The sequence below is a fragment of the Pseudoliparis swirei genome, chromosome 10, assembly GCF_029220125.1.
Source record: "Pseudoliparis swirei isolate HS2019 ecotype Mariana Trench chromosome 10, NWPU_hadal_v1, whole genome shotgun sequence".
Lineage (NCBI taxonomy): Eukaryota > Metazoa > Chordata > Actinopteri > Perciformes > Liparidae > Pseudoliparis > Pseudoliparis swirei.
The window spans coordinates 4,423,882-4,447,267 of NC_079397.1; the positions used below are offsets into that span (position 1 = coordinate 4,423,882).

A 23,386-nucleotide genomic window follows, 5' to 3' on the forward strand; every position below is an offset into this window, starting at 1 on the left:
CATTAGCAGTTCCACCGCAGAAACATTTAAATTAACTTTTCACAGTTTTATGAAATTATTTAGTAACTGAACAGGTAGAAAAAGACGAGTCGACAGTCACGCTAACAAGCATGATGCATGATGCTAACCAGTAGGTGATATTTAACACAAATCCTCTCTTCCCGATGAGTGAGGAGAGGGAAGTATTCGGGGTTTGTTTTTTTAACTTAAAGCTATTGCTGGTATTCTTGATAAAGTAGCAAGATGCTATATTTCTTAGTATTATCTAACTTTAAAAAAAACACAGATCACAAGACGATTAAACAGATCACAAATAAACATGGCTATTGTTAGAACTCAGTATCTGAATATTCAGCCGTGACGTTAAAACACATTGAGATAAAAGTAAGCTAAGGTTTCTGGAATGATTTCCATCATATCAAGGCACCTAAAATAATAGAAAGCAAAGAAAAGTTGGTCAGACCCCAATAATGTCCTCATTCCAAATGAAAGAAGTTCACATAAGAATATTTCTCTATACTGGACCAGTTTCTGTAATTGTCGTCCCTATAAACACAAGATGGGGAAATAGTCACATTTGAAAAATACGGACCATTATATTGAATATTTGATAATGGCATTCACCAGTAAGAGTAAAGACACATCCCGTGAAAAATATTTTCTTTATTACAATCTTTTCCACTCATACATTATTTGTTAGAAAGGTGTTTTACTGTGTTATTGAACAGTGCAACAATGTGTTGAAATAAAAGTTGTACACTTCAATGCATAGTTCCAAAGTCCATCGCAAATTTAGCATCTTTTTAAAAAGACATGACGCCTCTCTGTTGTCCATAATCCTGCCGAATCTGAGAAAAATGTTCCAAATAAAATTCAAAGAGTATAATTGTCTTTTCCTCTTATGTATAGTTTACCGGCACGACAAATATCCCTTTTGAACCAAATGAACCTGAATTATGAGTAAACCATACAATTCAATGATATTTTTAAATCAAAAAGAAATCTTCCAAGAGCCAAATGAATTAGTCACCTATACACACTCATAAAAGTAAAGAACCTCTTATGAGTGAACTGTGCCAGTAGCGTCGTATTATTACTATTGCTGCATCTGGTTTTGATACTTCGGTGGAGAAAAAAAAAATGTACAAAGCAGTTTTAAATATTCACAAGTTAAACAGTAATTACAACACAAATATTTAAGGCGCTTTCAGTTGAATTCTGTACAATCACATATAATTAACTAACGAGTAGCCCTTCAGGGAGAAGAACAGAAAGCAGAACAAGTCGTGCGTTAATGCTTCATCAGTCGACGGCGCTCTAAAAACAAACACAAAAAACAGGAAGTGAGGTGTTTTTATTCTCCATTTTTCCAGTATCGTAGGATGAGATGAGTGACGGAGAATAAAAATAGTATTAGGTGTTTTTTTAAAGTGATAGAGCGTTACCGTCGTTGTTTTCAGCTCTAGCGCAGACCGTTGCCCCGACGCGTCGACAACCCACCCGTGCACATTGCACACTTCATTGGAAATTATTCGAGGTTTTAAAGGTCATAAAAAAAAAAAAATTTGCGTTTTTTAGCCCCGATTCTTGCCAGATTGAGTCGCATTAATTTAACGAATAAGAAAACAATAATTAAGAAAACTTTTCAACGGGTGATCCATTTAGTTTGGGCGTATATCAGGAGATTTACCTTATGCTCGTCATATATTTAAGCATTAAATATATGACGAGCCCACATAAATAAACACGCGTCAATTTAAAGCAGATAAAAAATGTTTTAATATCTGCCCAAACTATAAAGTACCCCTTAAAGAAAAAATATTTTGGTATTTAACTTGAATAAGCAGGAAGTAGATGTAAAAATCTAAACTTTGATTTTCTGACGACGTGCGATGATGTCTAAATTAAAACGTATTGCTCCAACAGCCAATGAAGAACTCAAGGGAAATTCTGGTTCCACGTCATTTCCATTTCCAATAGATCCATGCTTTTCAAAACTTATATATACACACAAACATGTATATTTTTGTGATTTTTTTTTTTGGTTTGTAGTGTTTAGTTGGTTATTTTTTTTGTTCCACCTCTCAGGAGAGGCAACTTTAATCAGAAGTGTTCACTTTGTCAAGGCTGCAGTGGCTCGGGGTCGAGGAGGGTCTCTCCTCCTCTTCCTCGTCGTCGTCCTCGTCGTCTGCTTTCAGGAGCGGGGAGAGATCTGCGCCTCCCCCCGCCTCCTCCCGCCGGGCAAGTCGTCAGTCGCAGCGGGACTGGCTCGGCGGCGTGATGCTGAAGACTTGGATGCGCAGGTGGGAGGCGATCTGGAGGCACACGCCGGTACAGTAGCGCGCCAGATCCAGAAGAGAGAAGACCTGAAGGACAGACGGAGGGGATCAAATCAATAAATGATGCATTTATGGAAACATTAAACGACTGAAAGAGCTGCAAGAGAAACTCTGCTGGTATAAAGAAATACTGACGACTAATCTGTCATTAAAAACATATTAAAGCTCTTATAAATAGGGCTACATTCTTTAACCCTTGTGTTGCCTTAGGGTCATTTTGACCCGAATCAATATGACACCCTCCCCCCGCCTTAGGATTAATTTGACCCCATTCAATGTTTAATGTCGGTGTTCTTTCGGTAGTCAACAAACAAACATAAAGTGCCTCACACTTAAACTTGGAAAACAATATTAATTCTAATAATTTTCTGGAGGTTTTAATTGCTGGCGTCAAATTGAACCCAAAGGGTAAAATATGTTAATAAATATAAAGGTAACAGGAGGGTGAAACATTGAATCGGGTCAAAATGACCCAAAGGCGGGGGGAGGGTGTAATATTGATTCGGGTCAAAATGACCCTAAGGCAACACATGGGTTAAAAACATATACTGTAGGAGCCATTTCTATACGTTATTTTAACGTTTGTATTTATTTATATTTTCTGAGAATTTGTGCCCTCTACAGGTCGAAAGGCCAATAAATAGGAGCGTGACCTGGGGGAGGTGCGGCCGACTGGGAGCACACAGCTTTTGACCTTGCTGTCTGATTATGTTGCTGGAGGAAAGGCCTCGCTGCTTTTTTGTGCTCTAAACCTTTATTTGTTGTTTTATTTTCTACCCACAAGTTGTAACATCCATTTTGGTAATAAACCCACCACTTGGAACTTTACTTGGACCGCTTTGGATTTCATTTATTTCACCACACAAGCGTCAAAGAACCCCCAGTCACCACCAACAAACGTGACTAACAAATGGACACTCAGGATAAATGGTCACTATATTAGTCAAAAGCTTGCTATTGGATCTGGATAACCCTGTGGATTACAAGGATTGGAACTCGAAAGCCACGCCAGGACCCGGCTGTAAAGGAAAAAAGGAAAGCCGACAAACAAAACCCGAAAATGCGGTAGGCCTCTATACTTTAAAAAGTCAAAGTTGTGCTTGGACAAAGAGCTCTAGGAGCCGAAGCTTGTATTAATTCGTTAGATAATATTTTTGTTCAAATTATGGATTGTCTTTGAATCAAGTTTGATCAGACTTTAAGTTGCTAGAAGAAAGTTTAAACGCTGCTTGTTAGTTGATGCGCGCCTTGCTGGATTAGCTTGACGGCAACGGAGCGTTGATATATTTTGGAAAGGATACTTTGATTTTTGCGAAGATTTTTCCCTTTTTGTTACACAATGGCTGATGAAACCAGTAAACCCGAAGGCACAAATGTGCAAACTGAGTTGGATGAAAATGAAACCGCAAAAGATTTGCGTAAATCCAGGAAGATAAAACTCGGAATGCTTACACGCAAGATGAACGTTATTAAAGAACTGATGACTGTCCCGTCAAATGTAAAACAAGTGATGGAAAGTGTAGCACGATATGATGACTTATTGGGTGAATTTAAATCTAGTCATAAGGAGTATCAGCATGTGTTGTCGGAAAAGGAACGCGAATCTGATGATGCATTGTGGTATGAGCCTAAAAGAAAGATTAATGAATCGTTCATGTGGGAAGCAAATTCATGGCTAACTGAACACGAAAGGCGTGATGATGGTGATGATGGAGAGGACAGTGTTTCTGCAACTTATGCAATTGGGAAAGCAGACGACGGGGGATCAAAGGTCTCTTCAACCTCCTCCACGTGGAGCCGCGCAGCAGCGGAGAAGGCTGCGCTACAAGTTAAGCTGGCGGCTCTTAAGGAAAAGCACGCCATCGAAAGTGAGGAAGCAGATTTGGCTCAAAGACAAGCAGATTTGGCTCAAATACAAGATAAACTGAGAAAACAAAAGGAAACGTTAGCTGTCCAAAGCGAATTAGATGCAGCTAATGCCAAACTCGATGTATTAAGTGATAGAAAAAGTGGTGTTTCACAGAGAGATGGAATGAATGAGTATTTTGAGAAAACACTCAAATTACAAGAGACAAAGGAATTTATTGGAAAGGAATATGATGAACCAAAAGTGGAAAAGGGGCATGGCAAAGGAATGCAAGATGTGAGTGTTAGACTTAAATCACATGCCCTCCCCCCTCAACAAATGCAACTTCAGGCCAGAAAAGAGCCGTATTTCCTTCCATCTGCGCGGTCCCCCCTGTGGCCAGATCCATCTCTGGCCAGATCCTCTGCCCAGCCAAGTCAGCCACAACCCCGGAGCCATCCTCAGGAGCCTTCACGCCTTAGTAGGTCCTCTCCTCAAGCACAGCCCTCTCAAACCACTCTGCACCCCCAGGGTCCATCACAGCCCCACTCAGGGCGACGGGCCCAAGGTGAGGCACCTCGGGCCTCTCCTGGAGAACAAGACACTGTTCATCTCTATGACATTCTGCAGAGGCAAAACGACATCACAGCATCTCTGATAAGGCAACAGGACAAATCATTTTTGCCACGAAAGGAGATGAAGGTATTTTCTAATGATCCAATTGACTACAGATCATTTATTAGTTCATTTGACCATATGATAGAGAGCAAAATTGAGCATGCAAAGGACAAATTGTACTATCTGGAGCAATATACATGTGGTCAAGCCAGAGAGCTGGTGAAGACATGTCTCTTCTTAGATGCAGATATAGGCTTTGCAAGGGCCAAAGAATTGCTCCAAGAGCACTTTGGAAATGAGTATCAAGTCTCCAATGCATACATTAAAAAGGCATTAACATGGCCCTCCATTCGATCTGAGGATTCCCAAACCCTGAAATCATATGCTCTGTACCTCAGAGGTTGCTGGAATGGTATGAATGAAATTGCCTACATGGATGAATTAAATCTGGCTTCTAATTTGAAATTATTAGTCAGCAAATTGCCCTACACATTGAGAGGAGGATGGAGAGTGGAAGTATGCAAATTTCAAGAAACTACAAACCGCAGAGCCACATTCGGAACCTTAGTTGAGTTTATCAAAAGACAAGTCAAAATCTTGACAGACCCTGTCTTTGGTGATATACAAGATCCCTCACCAAAAGCACACGGTCTAAGGCCCATACACTCAAGTTCCATGAAATCCAAATTCAGTGACAAGGGCTTCACAACCAATGCGGCAACCATTGATGTTATCCCCACTTATCCCAAGCAGAGGAATAGCGCGTCATCACCAGTCCAACATGGGCCATTCTGTCTGTTTTGCTCAGGAGAACATCTACTGGCAAGCTGCGCTTGGTTTGAAAAGAAACGTCACACTGACAAGATGACATTCTTGAAAGAAAGAGGTGTCTGTTTTGCATGTCTCTTAACAGGTCATATGAGCAAGGACTGCAACCAGCGCCGGTCATGCACCATGTGCAAGAGGGCGCATCCTACTGTACTGCACATAGGACAAGTGGAGCAGAACAAAGGAGCAGAACAGGAAACAAATAAGGAGGCAGCCAAGGAACCCAACAGGGTGGAGAACACAGGCCTCGTGTCCCTCGACACATGCAGCCAAACTGGGGCCGGTGAAGAGTGTCTGATGGCCATCGTACCCGTAACGGTCAAATCAAACAAGGGCAGCACAGTTATACAAGCTTATGCGTTTCTTGACCCCGGCAGCTCTGCCACCTTTTGTACTGATAGATTAATGCGCCAACTAAATGTACAAGGGAAAAGAACAAGCATCATGCTGCGCACAATGGGCCAGGAGAAAACTATGTCTACTAATGTCATCACTGGACTGGAAGTAAGTGGACTTCATGACAACGGGTTCATAACTCTGCCAGAGACATACACACAAACAAAGATTCCTGTAACAAAGAGTAACATACCCAACCAGAAGTCTCTATCAAAATGGCCTTATCTTAAAGATGTCAACATTTACACTATTGATGCAGGCATTGACTTGCTGATAGGCACAAATGCACCCAAAGCAATAGAGCCCTGGCAAGTCATAAACAGTGAAGGAGACGGCCCATATGCAATGAAAACACGTCTTGGATGGGTAGTGAACGGCCCAGGAGGGACAGGATCTAACAATGAAATTCAGTCTCATACAGTCAACCGCATTTCAGTACATAACCTGCAGGAGATGCTGATTGCTCAGTACAATACTGACTTCAGTGAGAATTTGTGCGAAGAGGTGAAGGAAATGTCCATTGAAGACAAACAGTTTCTGAAAATCGCAGATGAGTCTGCCAAAGTTGTAGATGGACACTACAGCCTCAAGTTACCATTTAGAAAGGAACATGCTACGTTGCCTAACAACCGTAGCCTTGCAGAGCAACGGCTCCAAAGCCTGAAAAGGAAATTCAATAGGAACCAGTCTTTCCAAACAGAATACACCTCATTCATGACTGACACGATCAGCAAAGGATATGCAGAAGTTGTGCCAGAGGGGCAGCTGACTAGAATGGATAGAAAGGTGTGGTACCTGCCCCACCATGGAGGGTACCACCCAAAGAAAGGAAAATTAAGAATTGTGTTTGATTGTGGAGCATCCTTCTGTGGAAAAGCATTGAGTGCAGAACTACAGGAGCCCTCCAGAGGACTACAAGAGCCCCCCAGAGGACTACAAGAGGCCCTCCAGAGGACTACAAGAGGCCCTCCAGAGGACTACAGGAGCCCTTCAGAGGACTACAAGAGGCCCCCAGAGGACTACAAGCATCGATGAGGAGGGACTCCAGACCGTATTGTGTGAAGTGGAAGCAATCTTGAACAGTCGGCCCCTCACAACAGTCACCACTGACCCTCAAGACTTGCATCCCCTCTCACCAAATGATCTCTTACTGTTCAAGGCAGAGCCAACTCTCCCACCAGGTACCTTTGATAAGACCTTTACACCAGACGACGCTGGAGGCAGATTCAATACTTGGCCAACCTCTTCTGGAGATGTTGGACTAGAATATTTACCACTACTTCAAGAGCGCCAAAAGTGGAACACCAAAAGAAGGAACTTCCAGTGTGGAGATGTTGCTTTAGTGGTGGATCCAACGGCACCAAGAGGCTCCTGGGTTGTAGGAAGAATAATTGAAGTTTTCCCTGACCAGAAAGGACTTGTGCGAACCGTGAGCATCAAGACCCCAAGCAGCATCCTAAAAAGACCCATCACAAAGCTCTGTTTGATACTCGAGGGTGATGAAGACGAAGCTTGACGACTCAAGATGACAATGGTCTCGTACACTCTATTTTGTCTTTAATACATTTTGATGTATAGAAAAGTAATGATTTCAAGGCTCCCATGTTTATTTAATTTCGTAATTGTTTTGCTTACCAAATACAATTAGGGGCCGGTAATGTAGGAGCCATTTCTATACGTTATTTTAATGCTTGTATTTATTTATATTTTCTGAGAATTTGTGCCCTCTACAGGTCGAAAGGCCAATAAATAGGAGCGTGACCTGGGGGAGGTGCGGCCGACTGGGAGCACACAGCTTTTGACCTTGCTGTCTGATTATGTTGCTGGAGGAAAGGCCTCGCTGCTTTTTTGTGCTCTAAACCTTTATTTGTTGTTTTATTTTCTACCCACAAGTTGTAACATCCATTTTGGTAATAAACCCACCACTTGGAACTTTACTTGGACCGCTTTGGATTTCATTTATTTCACCACACAAGCGTCAAAGAACCCCCAGTCACCGCCAACAAACGTGACTAACAAATGGACACTCAGGATAAATGGTCACTATATATACATATTTTTTTTTTTACAGAAGTTTTGGCCTCAGTCATTTCTGTTTATGAGTCACTTATTAATTCAAATTTGATCTCTTCTTGTATCTAATTTTAATATTCGTCACAACATGTGGAAAGCAGCAAAAGCACAAATTTTAATACTATTTAATTGTGCCGAATTTCTTTGCGAGGTGATGTAAGGTGCTATAACATTTATCATCTCATAATAAAGGACACGCCACAGATAACTGATAATTAACAACGTCTCTGTTAACAGAGTTCCAACTCACTCATAATAGGTGTAATTAGTGTTAACAGGGGACACCTGTGCTTCCCCTGGCATGCCAGGTGGTTTAACAGGATGAATAACTGGAAACACCTGTGTGGGCGTGACGAGCCTTTGAGGTCTGCAATAAAACCCTCCGTTTCGTCTTTAAGGTCACACTCAACATATTGTTCAATAAGTCACTAATTGGACCTGAGAAACTGATTTTTTTCTGCGCACCTTGAACGCCACCACGGCCGAAACGAAAATGGGACGGATAGTTGCGCAATTTTGTAGTTTTATTGTAGCCACAGGAACGCCAAAGGAAGGGTTGCATCATCTTATCGCTCGAGAAGCAACTGTTGATTGAACTTTGAGCGACAGCTGCACCGACTCGAGGCGCCGGTCGGACGGCTGAAGTGAAAGCGAACAGGCCCGAGGGGACGGGCCGGCGCCGACGTTTGCCTCGCGAGTTGTCACCTGCACTGCAAGTTTACCATGCAGCTGGAACTTCACACCCGGTTCAATTAAGTTGTCGGTTGGTTTTTCCTGTTGAACGACAGCCTTCAAGGTTCGTTTGGCTCGCTTCCCTTTAATGGTTTGATCCGTGGGTGCAGCCTCACGAAATCATAAAAATACACTTTATATCACATCACAGTATCTGAAACAGCACAAAAATATATAAAATATGAAGCCTCAATGCCTGATGGCCAAGGGTGAAGAATAATACATCTTTTGAGTTTCACTTTAAGAAAAAGAAAGAAAAAGGAGGAACCCGTAATCGTAGTGAGACTGACCGTGGCGATCCAGAGGACTATATGCTCATCGATGAAGCTGTTGAAGTACTGGTTGAGGAAGAGGAGGCCGGGGCCGACGAAGGCCGTGTCCGGGAGGTGCAACTCACTCCTGGTCATGTGTGCAATCTGCAAAGTGGGGAAAAAATATAAATACACAGATGAAGGATATAATTAAAAAGAGAAAACACAACTACCAACTTTAAAAAAAGAGCAACTGCACAGTGAGAGCTTAATCCATGGAACTATGTTAAATCTATATTTCGAGTCGACCGTATAAATATAACCCGATGACGGGGTCAAATGCGCTCCGGCTAAATAGTACCTCAGCAGCCCACTAGATGGCGATCTGGGGGCCCGGCTGTTTCCTAAACCAGGAAATAAAACTCCTGTAGCTTTAAGAAGACGAGCTGAACGTACCACCAGCTTGTTGGAGATCTTGGCGCAGACCAAGCCGAAGGCCAGCAGGTACAAACACGGGTGGAGCTCAAACAGCTCGCTGGACGACTTCTTGAAGATGATGAAGGCCAGGGTGAGGATGAGGCCGATGTGCAGACCAGGACTCAGCACGCTGGTGTCCTAAGACAAAGGGAAAAAAAGGGAACGCGATGAAGGGCGCGACACGAGAGAGCGACCCTCAAGGCGAAGCGTGAACGGGTTTGAGCGCTTACAGCCACGGTGGAGCCGTTTTTGCCGATGCCGCCGTTCAAAATGACGTGGAAGTAGTTGTAGCAGGAGTAGAAGCCCCCGCCAGTGATGCCGATGATCGGGAAGACGTACATCTTCACTCCGATGACGGGCAGCTACGGGAACAAGCGAAGGTCAAAGTTAACGCGGACGCACGCAGCGCTCTCCTCGCAGCGGGACGACAGGCGCTCGTAGAGAAAGCTGCATGCATGCCGAGCGGGATGGGAAGGGCAAAGCAAATTAAAAATAAAAATGCGAGCGACATCAGCTTTTTGAGCCGGGACAATGTCCCGAGAGGTGACCCCGTTGCCATGGCGTTAGCTGCACATATTTACCTTCTCACTTCTCTTATGTGACGTTAAGTCAAGCCTCCAAAGGCAGCAGAGTCAAAGTAAAACACAAATTCTATTCAAAAGGCTAGAAAAACATCTTTCGCGAGGACATCCCTTTGGACTTTAAGATTCTGTACCTTGGAAATATACCTCAAAGCTGGCCGAAAGGGGACAGACTTGATAAATGCAATGCTGGTGGCCAGTAAAAAGTCTATTACCAGAAAATGGTTATTACCAGAGTGTCCTACAATCACATCATGGAGAGACATTGTAACAGAGATCTACAGAATGGAGCAGATCACAGCCCATGTTAACCAAAGAACGGAAACATTTCTTAAGCACTGGCAAAAGTGGTGCAACTATGTCACAGATAAATGGCCTGACTGTATTTCTTTACTCTATAGAAAATGATTTCTCCCTGCTTTATTTATTTATAGTTTTGTTTCTATGGTATTGTTTTTGTTTCTTTGTTTGCATATGTGTTTATTTTTTTGTTTTTTACTTCTCTTAATATAAAGATTTGAAAAATTTCAATATGTGTATGTGAGATTCTGAACACTAATAAAATATTTAAAAAATAAAATAAAATAAAAGGCTAGAAAAAAAACTCAAATTTTTTTTTAAACGATGAACCGAGTAGTCTAATTCGGTGTGAAAGAGTGATGGAGGAGAAAACGTTTACTAAAAAAGGTGAAATGAGAGAGTTCCCGTGTGTGCGCAGTATTCGAGCATCCGCTGGTGGAGTCTAAGTTACCGTCGTTTGCCACAGGCCCACGCCTCCGAAAGCCGACATCAAATACATGACGGTGATAGCGATCTGCACCTCCGTGACGTCAATCCTGCGAAAGGAAGTTAGGCACACGGGTTATATTACAGGAGGGAGAAGAAGAAGAAGATGGAGACATTAGTAGAAGAAGAAGGAGAAGTATAAGACAGAAGAAGGAGACAGAAGAAGTAGGAGATGATGAGGAGTAAGAAGAAAAGAAGAACAAGGAGAAGAGGAAGGAGGAGGAGAAGAGCAAGGAGGAGGAGGAAGAGGAGAAGAAGAAAAAGAAGTAGGAGGAGAAGCGGAAGGAGGAGAAGATGAAGACGAAGAGACTCTGCTCAACATGCGACTTACAGGCCGAAGCGGAGGGTCCCGGACACGTAGGTCTGCCAGTGGGCGCAGAAGAAGATGAACATCCCGATGAACCCGCAGAAGAAGATCCAGTCCGGGTATCTTCCGATGCCACAGGAAATACACGTTCCCACGGCAACAAAGACTGAAAGAAGAAGAACGACGGACAAACTGATAATCAACATCTCCTAATGAAAATAATAACGGTTTGGGTTCGGCGGCCCGGCGGAGCACCTGTGGAGACGGCGTCGCAGCCGTGGTCGAAGAGCTCCCCCAGGGCCGAGCTGCTGTTGGTCCTCCGGGCCTGCTTCCCGTCAATGGCGTCCAGAGACTGGTAGATGAAGAGGCCCAGGGCGCTCATGATGAAGGCCCATGCTGGAGCCTGGGGGGGTGGAGAGAGACAGTTCAGTTGTTTTTGTGAAAATTATTATTTTTCTGTTGGTCAAAATAAGACATTTGAAGGCACCGCATTGAATTCTGGGAAGCCGGGATGGACTTTTTTTATCAGCCGATAAGCAAAAATGTCAATAATAGTTATGAAGCAATAAAGCAAAGAGAAGCAAACTACGAAGCATTTTAGTCCGTTTCAAAATGGCGAACTTTATGCAGACATTTTAGATGTTATGAATTTTAAAAATCTTATAAAAGAGTCTCCTTTTACACATAGCTCACACACAGAGCTTTATAGTGGAGATGGACTGAAAAACAAATAAATTTTTATGAAATAAAATATTACGTGATGTTACCATATTAACATATGTATCTGTGTTCGTACTGTAAACATGGAGCATGAGGGAGCCCAGCTGTGCCTCCGGGCCTTAAAGTTAGACTCTAACTGGGGTTGGAGGTTCCAGCCCATCTGGTCACGAGAGCCAGCCCACACAATGTGTGTGTTTGTGTGTGTGTGTGCGACAAAGAAAGTCTGTATTCCCGGGGAGATCCAGGATCTCATGGCGTCCTAAATATTCGGAGATCCTGCCGTTTTCTTCTGGGTCCACGTCCATTCATACAAGTCTTATATATTTTGGGTTTCCTTGCAGAGAGGCATGTGACGTCCATACCTTCACAAGTCTTCTACGCCTTATGCAACGCTAAACAACGAGGAGGTGGAAGTGAAACGCCTTTGCACATGTGGAAGTTGAGTGACGGCATGGCGTGTGGCCTGTGGACCTGGATGCAAGGTTGTCATAATTGGATTGGACAAAGGTGTACATCTGATAAAACAAACACACACACCTATGTATTCCTGATTAGGGTCCTGATCCACAGTGAACTGGGTCATAGGTGTGTTGCATGGCCTATTGGGGTGTACAATTTTAGGAACTCCATTATAGGTGGATCTGGAGCCAGTTCACATCAAAACAGAGTGTATGTTGTTGTTGTTGTTGAAGCAGTTACTCAACAGTTAGCCTCCTCGCTAATGGTGGACAACGTTTCCCCTTCAAACGTCTGTTTCACTATCAACACTGCCGCGTCACGTGACAGCAGGCAAAACACGTCAACAAAACCAACTGACAGACACGGATATTGCCAAAAATGATAAATAATTTAAATAAATAGTCCTCGTTTATAAGTGGCCATGCAAGCGTGACACCGCAGGATTTGAGGTTAGTTCCGGTATCACCGGGAGACGGTGTCTCACCCTGAAATACACAAAACCGGGCACAAAAACACATGAACTGCCAAAACACACCATGGGCGTCAGCGAGCGGGGTGACCGACCCGCCCATGAAGTGGAGAAACACTCTTAATATCCTGAGATATACTGAGGTAAATGCCGAATTCACAAGCGCTCTCCCGAGTCACGTGCAGCGCGCGCCGGTGGCCACGTAACGTTAATTTACGCAATATTCTTGAATGGAGGTCTCGCGGTTCCCTCCATTACCCAGGAGGTGAAGGGCAACGTAAATCGGGTTAGCCGTTGGGGGTAAGGACCAACAACTTTGAGCCAAGCTCGGATTCACTCACCTCCTCTGTCGCCGTGGGACAATAATACATGAGCACCACCGTGGAGAGGACGTTGACCAGCAGCCCCACGATGGTCAGGGTGTTCGGCGCGACCCATGTCGGGATCTGCCGCACGAGCCAGTTCCAGTAGATCTGGCACGGCGGCTCGAGCAGGGACCGACCAGAGGCGCTGTATTTGTGCTCCTCCAACCGCTTGAGTTGTGCGGGTGACAGCGACTCTGGCCACAAGAAATGTGGCATTGTTTTTTTTCTTTGTTTTTTCTGCCCGGTCACCCCTCGAATTGTTCACACAACCTCCCGATACTCCCCGGGGCAGCTAGCTATCATCTCTCAGCCTCGACTCCGACAAAAATTGCAGCTCATTTGGCATTTATAGCTCGGGGACCAGACGAGGCCATTTCCACTGGCGGAACCATGAGACGTCGATACTCCCGACTTGCGTTTTCTGACTCCAAGTTGCGTCTCGACACCGGAAGTGAGAATCCCGGAAGGGGAATAAATATGCCTGCGCACCGGGAGGTTTAAATGTGGGGGAGTTTATTTTTACCCAGTAAACGCAAATGTTTAAAATAAAAAAGTGAAACTACAACGCACGGAATGAGATGCTCTTGTTTTATCCAATTATTCCATCCTGTTAAAATTATATATATATTTTATAATGTTACTCCTGATGGCATGTATTGATGTATTGGTGTTGGCAGTGGTCCCTGGAGAAGTGGGTATACTCGCGCAAAGGAGAGTTGTTGATATAAAATATATGGAGAGAGAGAGAGAGAGAGAGAGAGAGAGAGAGAGAGAGAGAGAGAGAGAGAGAGAGTAATCTAGCTGTTATATTCTGTGCATTTAATTTCCCGACATGGAAGACTAATTCTGGTGGAGAAATACAGAATGTTTAACCTTGTAATCAATCTAAATATACTAGAATAATCCCATGAAACCCTTGTGTGTAAGTATTTAGTTTTATATTAATTTATTTATATTAACTCTACCCAAATACTTGGGAGGAATTCCAAGGATGTGACCGCAGTGATTAATTTTTTTCTTATTAATTTAGGCTATTGTTGATTAATAAATTTTACTTTATTTTATTACCTTTTTATGTCTTATTGTTCCTGCATACATTTGAAATTAAGTGGATTCTGGTATGGTGTAGTCCAGTTTTTGCATCATAAGAAATCATAATTTCCCCCCCAAGAATTAAATAAAAAATGAATCTCGCTGTTTAAGCTTAAATTGCTTTCTTTGGATAGATAATCGTGGTATTATACTCCAAATGACAAGAGTACTCAAAGCTAAAATCACATTTTAAAATGACTTTTTTATTGTAATCCATGGGTCATAATTACAAAGGTAAATCCACGCGCACATGACTGAGCATCAATCAAACGTCAAGTCCAATATGAATCCAAAAAAAGCATAGTGTCATGCAGAATACGGACTGTGTAAACCTCCACATGTTCTCACTGATTTGACATGAATGACCCACACAGAAAAAGTGAAATGAGCAATTATCATCACTTATCAAACATTACTCTGCTCTTCTTAAATTGCTCTCTTATTTTGAAGTACTGACATGGCATACAACCAGCAACACATTGTTTCTACACTCCCTTTGCCCTTCTTTCAGATCACGGAAATAAATTCAGCAGACGTTCCCGACAAGAATCAACATGTAAAATACTGCAAATGTACACTGATATATGTACTTATTTGTTTTTTATTATTATTTATTTTACACGCAAAAGCTAAAACTAACACTGGCATGCATCTGAGCTGATGCAGTCTTTCAAACACAAGAGGGTGACAAAGAAAAGATCTAGCTTTAAAAAAAAAAATAGTTCTACAGTAAATAGCTCCAAACGTGCACACAGCATGCCACAGACCAGTACACCCTCCCCCACACTCCCCCATCAGCCTGGCCATCGCTCTATCGACCCTCCATCCAACAGGTGAGAGAAGAAGGTCACTATCAGCTGCAGATGTCAGCAAAGCACACGTGTCTCATTGCAATGTTTCCATTTTCTTTACTTCTTCTTGATCGACAATCTTCTCGTTGATGTACTTGTCGATCAGGTGCAGGGGCACTCCGCGTTGCATGAGTTCGTAGAAGGTGAAGCCTCCTGAGGGACGAGAGGAAAAACTCTCTTATAATGTTCTTGGGAGGGGATAGGAAGTGGAAGTGGAGAGTGAATAAACAGAAAAAGAGGAAGAGGAATGGAGAAGAGGAAGAAGCTGATAGAATGAACAGAACGCAAAGACGAGAGGAGTTCGAACCTCTCGGTAAAGAGTGAGAGGAGGGAAGAAATCCGGCCGGAGTAGATTGTGTTTCGCAATGCACGCTCAGACCCAGAAGCACAGTTGATGCCACTGAGATACAAAGAAGGTCAAACGTCTTTGAAAGATTCTAGATTAATAAAGCGTACGCCATCTTCAGTCATCCACAGTTTGCTAACAGTGGTGGAAGAACTCAGATCCTTAATTTAGATTAAATATCTAAATCACATTGCAAATTTACTCTATGACAAGTAATGATGTATGATGCAAATGTACTTAAAGTAGCAAACATTGGAGCGGTAAACTCAAAATATGTTACATTATTGGATAATATATAGTACAAGCAACACTGCACTGCTGTGGCTAATTGAGGAGGAGCTCATTTGAACAAATTTAGAAGCTGTTGGGTATTTAACCCGACGACACGCCATCATATTTCAGAGGCTGAGTCCATGTTTCGTGTATAAAATCTTAATAGAAAACTACGAGCGGTCATACAAATGTTTTAGAGTTAAAACAAAATAAAAAATTAACTTAAATGTTAAATAAAAAATATGAATTGTCCACCAGCAACTATTTTAGAACGTCTCCAGAAGTGTAAACCTTCTTAATGCAGCAGCCGACTGGTCAAAAGGGAACTACAATTCCAGTATATAATGTTTATTGTCGATAAATATAACATTTAATTGAATAAATCATCATCATTCAGCAATTTGAGTCCGTATCGGCCTGCTATCGGATCAGCTTGTAGCTTCATGTCTAATTGAAACATGAGCTTGGTATCAATATTCTTATCTCTCTGCACATTTTTTTTATTAACATGCGTCCCTAAACGTCAAAGTATTCCTATAATTACAGTACTTATGTTGATGTTATGTTCCACCACTGTAAGCTACGGGATACAAGAGGACATGTTATACACAACTCATCGCTCAGGTGCAAACAGAACGTGGAAGATACCCGCTGTGAGTACGCTTTGTTTGGATCCTGATATGTAGAAGATACGTAGACGTCACGTCAACAACAATATAAAACTCATCCCCAGCTCTGGATTTCTCGGCGAAGGTTAGCAAGTTTTGCAAAAATTCATTACTCACCTTGTCTGTGGTATAAAATAAAAGAGAGGTAGTCTTTAAATTCATTCCATTTCACATCAACGACTATGGCAACCAGTTAAAGACATTCAAAATCCAGCCAGCAAAGCAGAACTGCTGAATAATTTGGCAAAAGTTGTCATGCAAAACTATTTTTTCTTTCTCATTAAAGCCAGATTTCTTTCTCTGGCACCTGCTTTCATGTGGGGGAAGGAAAAGCTGCCCCAATCCCACCGGCTGAGGAAAGCAAAGTTACTCCACAAGCAGGCTGAACGATGCATAACGAATGACATAAGCTTCATATGCCCAAACCATATGAAAGCTTACCTTATAATGAGCACATACATTCACACTTCTTGAGTTTGGACTGGGGGAGAGAGAAGAGAAGAGGGGTTAACAAAAATGTTAACATGGAGTTATATGTGTGCACCAGGGAATACTGTTGAGTTATTACTGAGCTCTTTTTATATGAGGAGTTAACCGTGTGGCATAAAGAGGGCAGTGGAATCTGTGGAGAACAGTTTAATTAAGGAAACACAAGAAAACACCACAGCTCTGTGTGTTATGCCCACTGAAGGTGTGACTGTGTTGTGATGAGATGACTGGATAGAGAACACAGGGGGGTAAACCTCTACATGTGGCGGTGATGGAAATGTGTCACCAGATATTATGTGCACCGCACACAAATTATTATTACTATTATAAGTCATTGTATGACTATTTAGTTGCAGTTGCACCGACTGTTCATAAGTTAAAACGGCAAATTAGTAAGTGGAGAAAATTAAATCGGGTTGCACCGCACAAATAGTTCCTGCATGGAGAATAATGTCAATTTGTCTGAAAGGTTACGTATTGTAGTTGTGGTTTTATTATTTTTAACTAGATTAGAGCAACAACAACCAACAAAAAAAAGCTAATTTACAGACTTTTCTTTCTTAATGTAAGTCAAGTATTCACATCACATGATGGAGCAAGAAGTTGTAATTTCAAGGTTTGGTGACAATGTAAACTACTTCAATTACCCCCCCCACACACACACACACATACACACACACACACACACACTGATTAATTCAGTTATGCAGCAATAGTTTGGAGTCAAGAGTAAAAGAGATAAAATGGTCAATGAGCTGATACTTGATTTAGCAAAAGCAAAATTACACTCGAAACTAAACATATCCTTCTAATTCTTGACGCACATATGTCTTCATACATGCATACGTATATAAATAAAGACTAATCTATTATTGGCAGGTAAGTTTAATGAATGTTTTGGCCTCCAAATGCTGTCATTTTTTGGACGGTGCTACAGATGTTACCCCAGCAACCAATTTATACATCACTAATTACTTTACTCCTATAGCTGAGACATTCCTCAAGTTCTAAATGGTGCAACCCAATTAAGAAATTCCCAGAAACTTATTAAAAGTCACTAAGAACATCAGAAATATTTCCACACAACCGTAGCCACGAATTTATGAATAGCAGGTGCATCGCAATCCAGATACTTACATGTCCAGCGGCTATGTGGTTGGTCGACTGCAAACAAGGTTCAAACACTACACACTTCTCCACTGGAGTTGGTTTCCCAAAGCCACATTTGTGAACTCATACTAAGACAGACACTATATTTTCCTCGATTTCTTTGATTCTTTTAGCAAAAGGCACAGGTATAGAGGCAGTAGAAATGAAAGAAATAAGAAATATGGCTTTGAGAAACCAGACTCAGATACAGATAGGTACCCAGAAAGGCCCGCTGAGCTCCCATCCTGCTCCATACTGACCTTTGACCTCCAGCTTGCAGTCCACTTGGGCCTCTCCCAGGTCGTTGACGGCCTTGCAGGTGTACGTACCGCCGTCGTAGGGGCTGGGCTTCCTGATCTCTAGAGTACATACTCCCTGGTTGCTAAACATGCGGTAGCGCGGGTCGTCGAGGATAGCCATCTTATTCTTCATCCAGATCACTTTGGCCTGCATTCAGAAAACAGGAAATAACTGTACCCAGCCACTCAATATTATACATATCATAATGTCTTTAAATGTAAAGAAACAGAGCTATAATACAACTCAGGGTCCATACACATGTTGACCAATGGGCTTCCAGGACTTTTAACCAAATTTACATGACCAAACATTTTGTAAAAATCTCGGTGTATACATGAAAAAGTGAGAAAATGTCATCTTTAAACCAACAATGAGAATACAAAGCATACAGTTTATGAGCTTAAATGACACAAATGAATGAGAAACAATAGTTTTGATTAAAAGAATAAACATTTACTGTATGTCTTTTAAGTTAAGGTGCGTTCACTTGCAGCACGGAAAAACGTATTCCGGCTTATGTGCGTCAAGAATATAAATTCTACAAAACTCAGCGTCAAATGAAAATATGAATGGAAAAAACAACTTTTCCAAAACTTTTGGATTTTTTTTTCTCCAGGAATTTTCCAGGCCTGGAAATAACCATTTACAAATTAAATTACATAACTTTTCCAGGTTTTCCATGACCATACGAACCCTGACAGCAACTACTCGCCACCCCCCTCAACTGTTTCCAATGCAACCAACCCAACACTTTATTACACATTTAACCCCGCCCCCTACCCTCGGGTTGGCCCGGACGCTGCAGTTGAGAGTGGCGTTGTAGCCGGCGATGGCGGACGTGTTGATCAGCGGCTGCGTGAACTTCGGCGCCTCCATGAAGTCGTGGTCGCTGTAATCGTGCGTTTTCAGCTGCATGCCTGTCGGGGAAAGGTTAAAGGAATGGGGTGTGCATGATACTGACGCTGAGCGGTATCATGTGGGAAATTCCCTGAGTGATGAAGGAAAAGAATATTTTTTGGGGTTTATTATCGTCCGAGGCGACAACAGTCACAGTCTGAAACCCCCCTGACATTTTAGGGTGAGGCTGTAAATAAATTCAGGCATCCCTGTACTTTAGAGGTGTAGTGGATTTTATGTACACTTGCACATGTAAATATGGAAGTCTTGTGTCTTAAATTAATACGTGTAGAAAGATAATTTCCGTATGTATCCTATGTAAATTATTATTATGAGGAATATTCTGAAGAATATATTATAAAGCGCAGAAAAGTATGATCGCTGTATTATATTCGTAACTGTAATGTTGATTGTATGATGTCTTATGGTCATCATAACGACAGGATGACTCGGGTATGAATGAGATGTTTTCATTTTGGGAGAAGTCTTAAGAGATCGTACAAATGGCTGTTTCCAAGAAGAAGCTCTTATTTTGAAGAGTCTAAAAAACCAGAAGTATTAAACAGCTGGTGTCTCTTAGGGGAAGATAGCAGCTGCGAATAGAATAGTCAGCAAATTGAAAAGACAAAATTTTTGGCATGTGAAAAACTTGATTTTTTTTTGTGCGTAACCGTTGACATTCTGCCGGTCTGACGGTCTCTGCTCACTTTCTTTGACGATGAGCGCGCTTTTCTTGGTTTGGGTGGCGGTGTCGCTCGGGCCGCACATGTTCTCGGCGAAGATCCTGAAGAAGTACTCGTTCCCCACCACCAGCTCCGTGATGGTGATGCAGCTGCGGTGGTAGTGCTCGATGCACGTGTACCACTCCTGAGAAAGCAGATTGAAGCGTGCAAAAGGAAAACATATTTCACCACGCATCATTTGCAATTTCAGTAACGTTTATTTTTGTAGAAAACGGATCTCCGACCATCGTCTTCCTGTCGGCCTTCTGGATGGTGTAGCCTGTTATCGGGGCGTTGCCGTTGTCTTTGGGAGGAGTCCACACCAGAGCCACGTTCCCTCCCCAAACATCTTCAATGGTCACACACTGAGGAGGCCCGGGCAGGTCTGACGAAGAAGAGATCGACAGCAGACAGTTTGGTCTTGATATTGTTAGTTTAAGTCGACCATGCAATGTCAAGGCAACTTAATACTCATTATATATGCATCAATTATGATGTAATACCAGGAGGGTTATATATATGTCTCTCTTTATTTCTCTCTCTCTCTCTCTATATATATATATATATACATATATATATATACACTACCGTTCAAAAGTTTGGGGTCATCCAGACAATTTCGTGTCTTCCATGAAAACTCACTTTTATTCATCAAATGAATTGGAAAATTGAATAGAAAATATATTCAAGACATTGACAAGGTTAGAAATAATGATTAATATTTGAAGTATTAATTTTGTTCTTCAAACTTCAAGCTCAAAGGAATGCCAGTTGTAGCTCCTCTTTTATGGAACCAGCTTCCAATTTCAGTCCGGGAGGCAGACACAGTCACCTCGTTTAAGAGTAGACTTAAGACCTTCCTCTTTGACAGAGCTTATAGTTAGGGCTGAATCAGGTTTGCCCTGGTCCAGCCCCTTGATATGCTGCTATAGGCTTATAGCTGCCGGGGGACGTTTTAGGATGCACTGAGTACCTATCTCCTCTTTTTTCTCTCCTTAAGGATGAATTTTCATCTCTCAATCACACGTTACTAACTCTGCTTTCTACCCGGAAGTCCTTTTGACTTTACGTCTCATGGGGTCATCGGACCCTATGAGACGGCATAGATCCTATCTGCCTGATGGATCGTCTGGGTCGTGAAATTCCTGCTCATGACTACGCCACTGTCCTGTTGAGACTCCGCCCTCCTCCTCCCCACCGCCATCTGCCTGATGGATCGTGGAGGTCTCCATCGTGGAATATGCCTACTATGAACTATTCATACACTCTGTCATATTCATTGAATGTATTTTAACTCTAAATCTGTCCTTCTGTACACATTACATCTATTGCATCTGTCCATCCTAGGAGAGGGATCCTCCTCTGTTGCTCTCCTCCAGGTTTCTTCCCTTTTTTTCCCCCTGAAGGGTTATTTGGGAGTTTTTCCTGGTCCGATGTGAGGTTTTGGGGCAGGGATGTCTATGTGTACAGATTGTAAAGCACTCCGAGACAAATTTGTAATTTGTGAAATTGGGCTATACAAATAAACTGAATTGAATTGAATTGAATTGAATTGAATTGAATCACCAGCATAACTGTTTTCAGCTGTGCTAACATAATTGCACAAGGGTTTTCTAATCAGATATTAGTCTTCGAAGGCGATTAGCAAACACAATGTACCATTAGAACACTGGAGTGATAGTTGATGGAAATGGGCCTCTATACACCTATGGAGATATTTCATTAGAAACCAGACGTTTCCACCTAGAATAGTCATTTACCACATTAACAACGTATAGAGTGTATTTTTGATTAATGTTATCTTTATTGAAAAAACAGTGCTTTTCTTTGAAAAATAAAGACATTTCTAAATGACCCCAAACTTTTGAACGGTAGTGTATATATATATATATATATATATATTTATATTTGTATATGGTTGCTTTATATGTATATGTATATATATATATATGTATAAAGATCAATAATTACTCAATTAATATATATATCTTTCTCTCTCTATATATATATATTTATATATATATTTCTCTCTCTCTCTCAATATATATATATATATATCTTTATCTCTCTCTCTATATATATATATATATATCTATATATATACGTATATATATATATACGTATACATATATATATATATATATATGTATAGAGATCAATAATTCCTAAATGAATGCAACCTGAACCTGAATATGGATGAACTAAATAAAGAATATTAATTGTTCATTCAGGTATTTTCTTAAATTGACCCGTTATGAGACAACGACGATGCAACAATAACATTTCCAGTCTTGGAAGTTTAAAGTTTAAAAGTGCATAAAGTCTCTCACAATGAGATTAAAAAACTATAACTAACATTAATGTCAACAGAAATCTAGAGATTAAAATACACTACATTTGATGCTGTTATAAATGTCCCTCACCTACGACCTGGATGTCAATGATGGCCGTGTCCACGTGGTTCTCCACCTGCACCGCCATCTCGTACTTTCCGGAGTGGCTGCGTTCGGCCTTGCGGATGAAGATGATGCTGTCGCAGTCTGTGTTGCGGATGCTGACGTGGGTCGGGTCGATGGCGTTGCCCTCTTTCACCCAGGTGACCTTTGGCCTTGGTTTGCCCTACACACACACACACACACACACACACACACACACACACACACACACACTGTTTATGATTCTGCTCAGAAACCCAGCTGAAGTTGGTCGATCGTGAGGTTGCCGTACCAGAAATGGCACGACGAGGTTGACCGCTTCTCCAACTCTACGGGTGTACGTCTGCTTCAAGTGTCGGGGGACGCGGATCTTTGGTGGTTCTGAGGAGGAAACGTTGATATTTATTTGTTTTTAATCAACTCTAAAGTTACAAAACTCTCCACAGAAGCTTCCACGGAGCTCACCGATGACCTCTTTGACCAGGACGTGGTGCTGGATGGTGCGTGGAGTGCTGGCTCCGGCAGCGTTGATGGCTTTGACTCGAACTAGCATCCGAACCCCCGGAGTCAACCCGGTGATGGTGTACTTGGTCTTATCTGTCAGCTCTTTGTTGGAAGCGACCCAAATGTCAGCTGTAGGGAAAAATCAGTCCAAAAAAATGTAAGAAGAATATTTCCCTGAATTCTTTGTGGGCTGTGACAAACATGTACAAACTATGTCAGGCCCCTAATAACTAATTAATTTATCACATTGTGAGAATTAAGTCTTTTTCAAACATTAAAAGTTTAAATGTCTAAATGTTTAAATGTCGAAATGTTTAAATGTTTAAATGTCTAAATGTTTAAATGTCTAAATGTTTAAATGTCTAAATGTTTAAATGTTTAAATGTTTAAATGTCTAAATGTTTAAATGTCTT

At 41.8% G+C, this 23,386-nt stretch overlaps 2 protein-coding genes across 4 annotated transcripts in view; both read right to left on the reverse strand.

Annotated features, from left to right (window-relative positions):
* Positions 1–648: 648 nt before the first annotated feature.
* Positions 649–13,809, reverse strand: chpt1 (choline phosphotransferase 1). Its single transcript, XM_056424477.1, has 8 exons — positions 13,224–13,809; positions 11,490–11,637; positions 11,259–11,400; positions 10,893–10,977; positions 9,791–9,922; positions 9,540–9,698; positions 9,123–9,248; positions 649–2,366 (listed from the first exon to the last, which is right to left on the reverse strand). The coding sequence occupies exons 1-8, from the start codon at positions 13,461–13,463 to the stop codon at positions 2,250–2,252; spliced, it is 1,149 nt and encodes a 382-aa protein (XP_056280452.1). The 5' UTR covers positions 13,464–13,809; the 3' UTR covers positions 649–2,249.
* A 712-nt stretch (positions 13,810–14,521) lies between these two features.
* Positions 14,522–23,386, reverse strand: part of mybpc1 (myosin binding protein C1) — a 31,801-nt gene continuing 22,936 nt past the window's right edge. For 2 of the 3 annotated variants that reach the window (XM_056425123.1, XM_056425121.1), the window contains 8 exons: positions 22,935–23,102; positions 22,762–22,850; positions 22,458–22,653; positions 20,280–20,419; positions 20,020–20,179; positions 19,196–19,332; positions 18,376–18,562; positions 14,522–15,343 (listed from right to left, as the gene is read on the reverse strand). In XM_056425123.1, the coding sequence (XP_056281098.1) occupies positions 15,225–15,343; positions 18,376–18,562; positions 19,196–19,332; positions 20,020–20,179; positions 20,280–20,419; positions 22,458–22,653; positions 22,762–22,850; positions 22,935–23,102 (1,196 nt within the window). In that variant the 3' untranslated portion in view covers positions 14,522–15,224. Of the gene's footprint in view, positions 15,344–16,918; positions 16,959–18,375; positions 18,563–19,195; positions 19,333–20,019; positions 20,180–20,279; positions 20,420–22,457; positions 22,654–22,761; positions 22,851–22,934; positions 23,103–23,386 lie in introns of all 3 variants that reach the window. The other variant, XM_056425122.1, reaches the window with a different exon arrangement.

Coding starts and splice junctions, on each gene's coding strand:
- chpt1 (XM_056424477.1), bottom strand. CDS start 13,463: ATGCCACATTTCTTGTGGCCAGAGTCGCTGTCACCCGCACAACTCAAG. Junction 9,923..10,892: donor TGGGCCTGTGGCAAACGACG/GTAACTTAGACT, acceptor TTGTTCCCGTAG/CTGCCCGTCATCGGAGTGAA. Junction 2,367..9,122: donor TAGTCCTCTGGATCGCCACG/GTCAGTCTCACT, acceptor TCTGTCCTTCAG/GTCTTCTCTCTTCTGGATCT.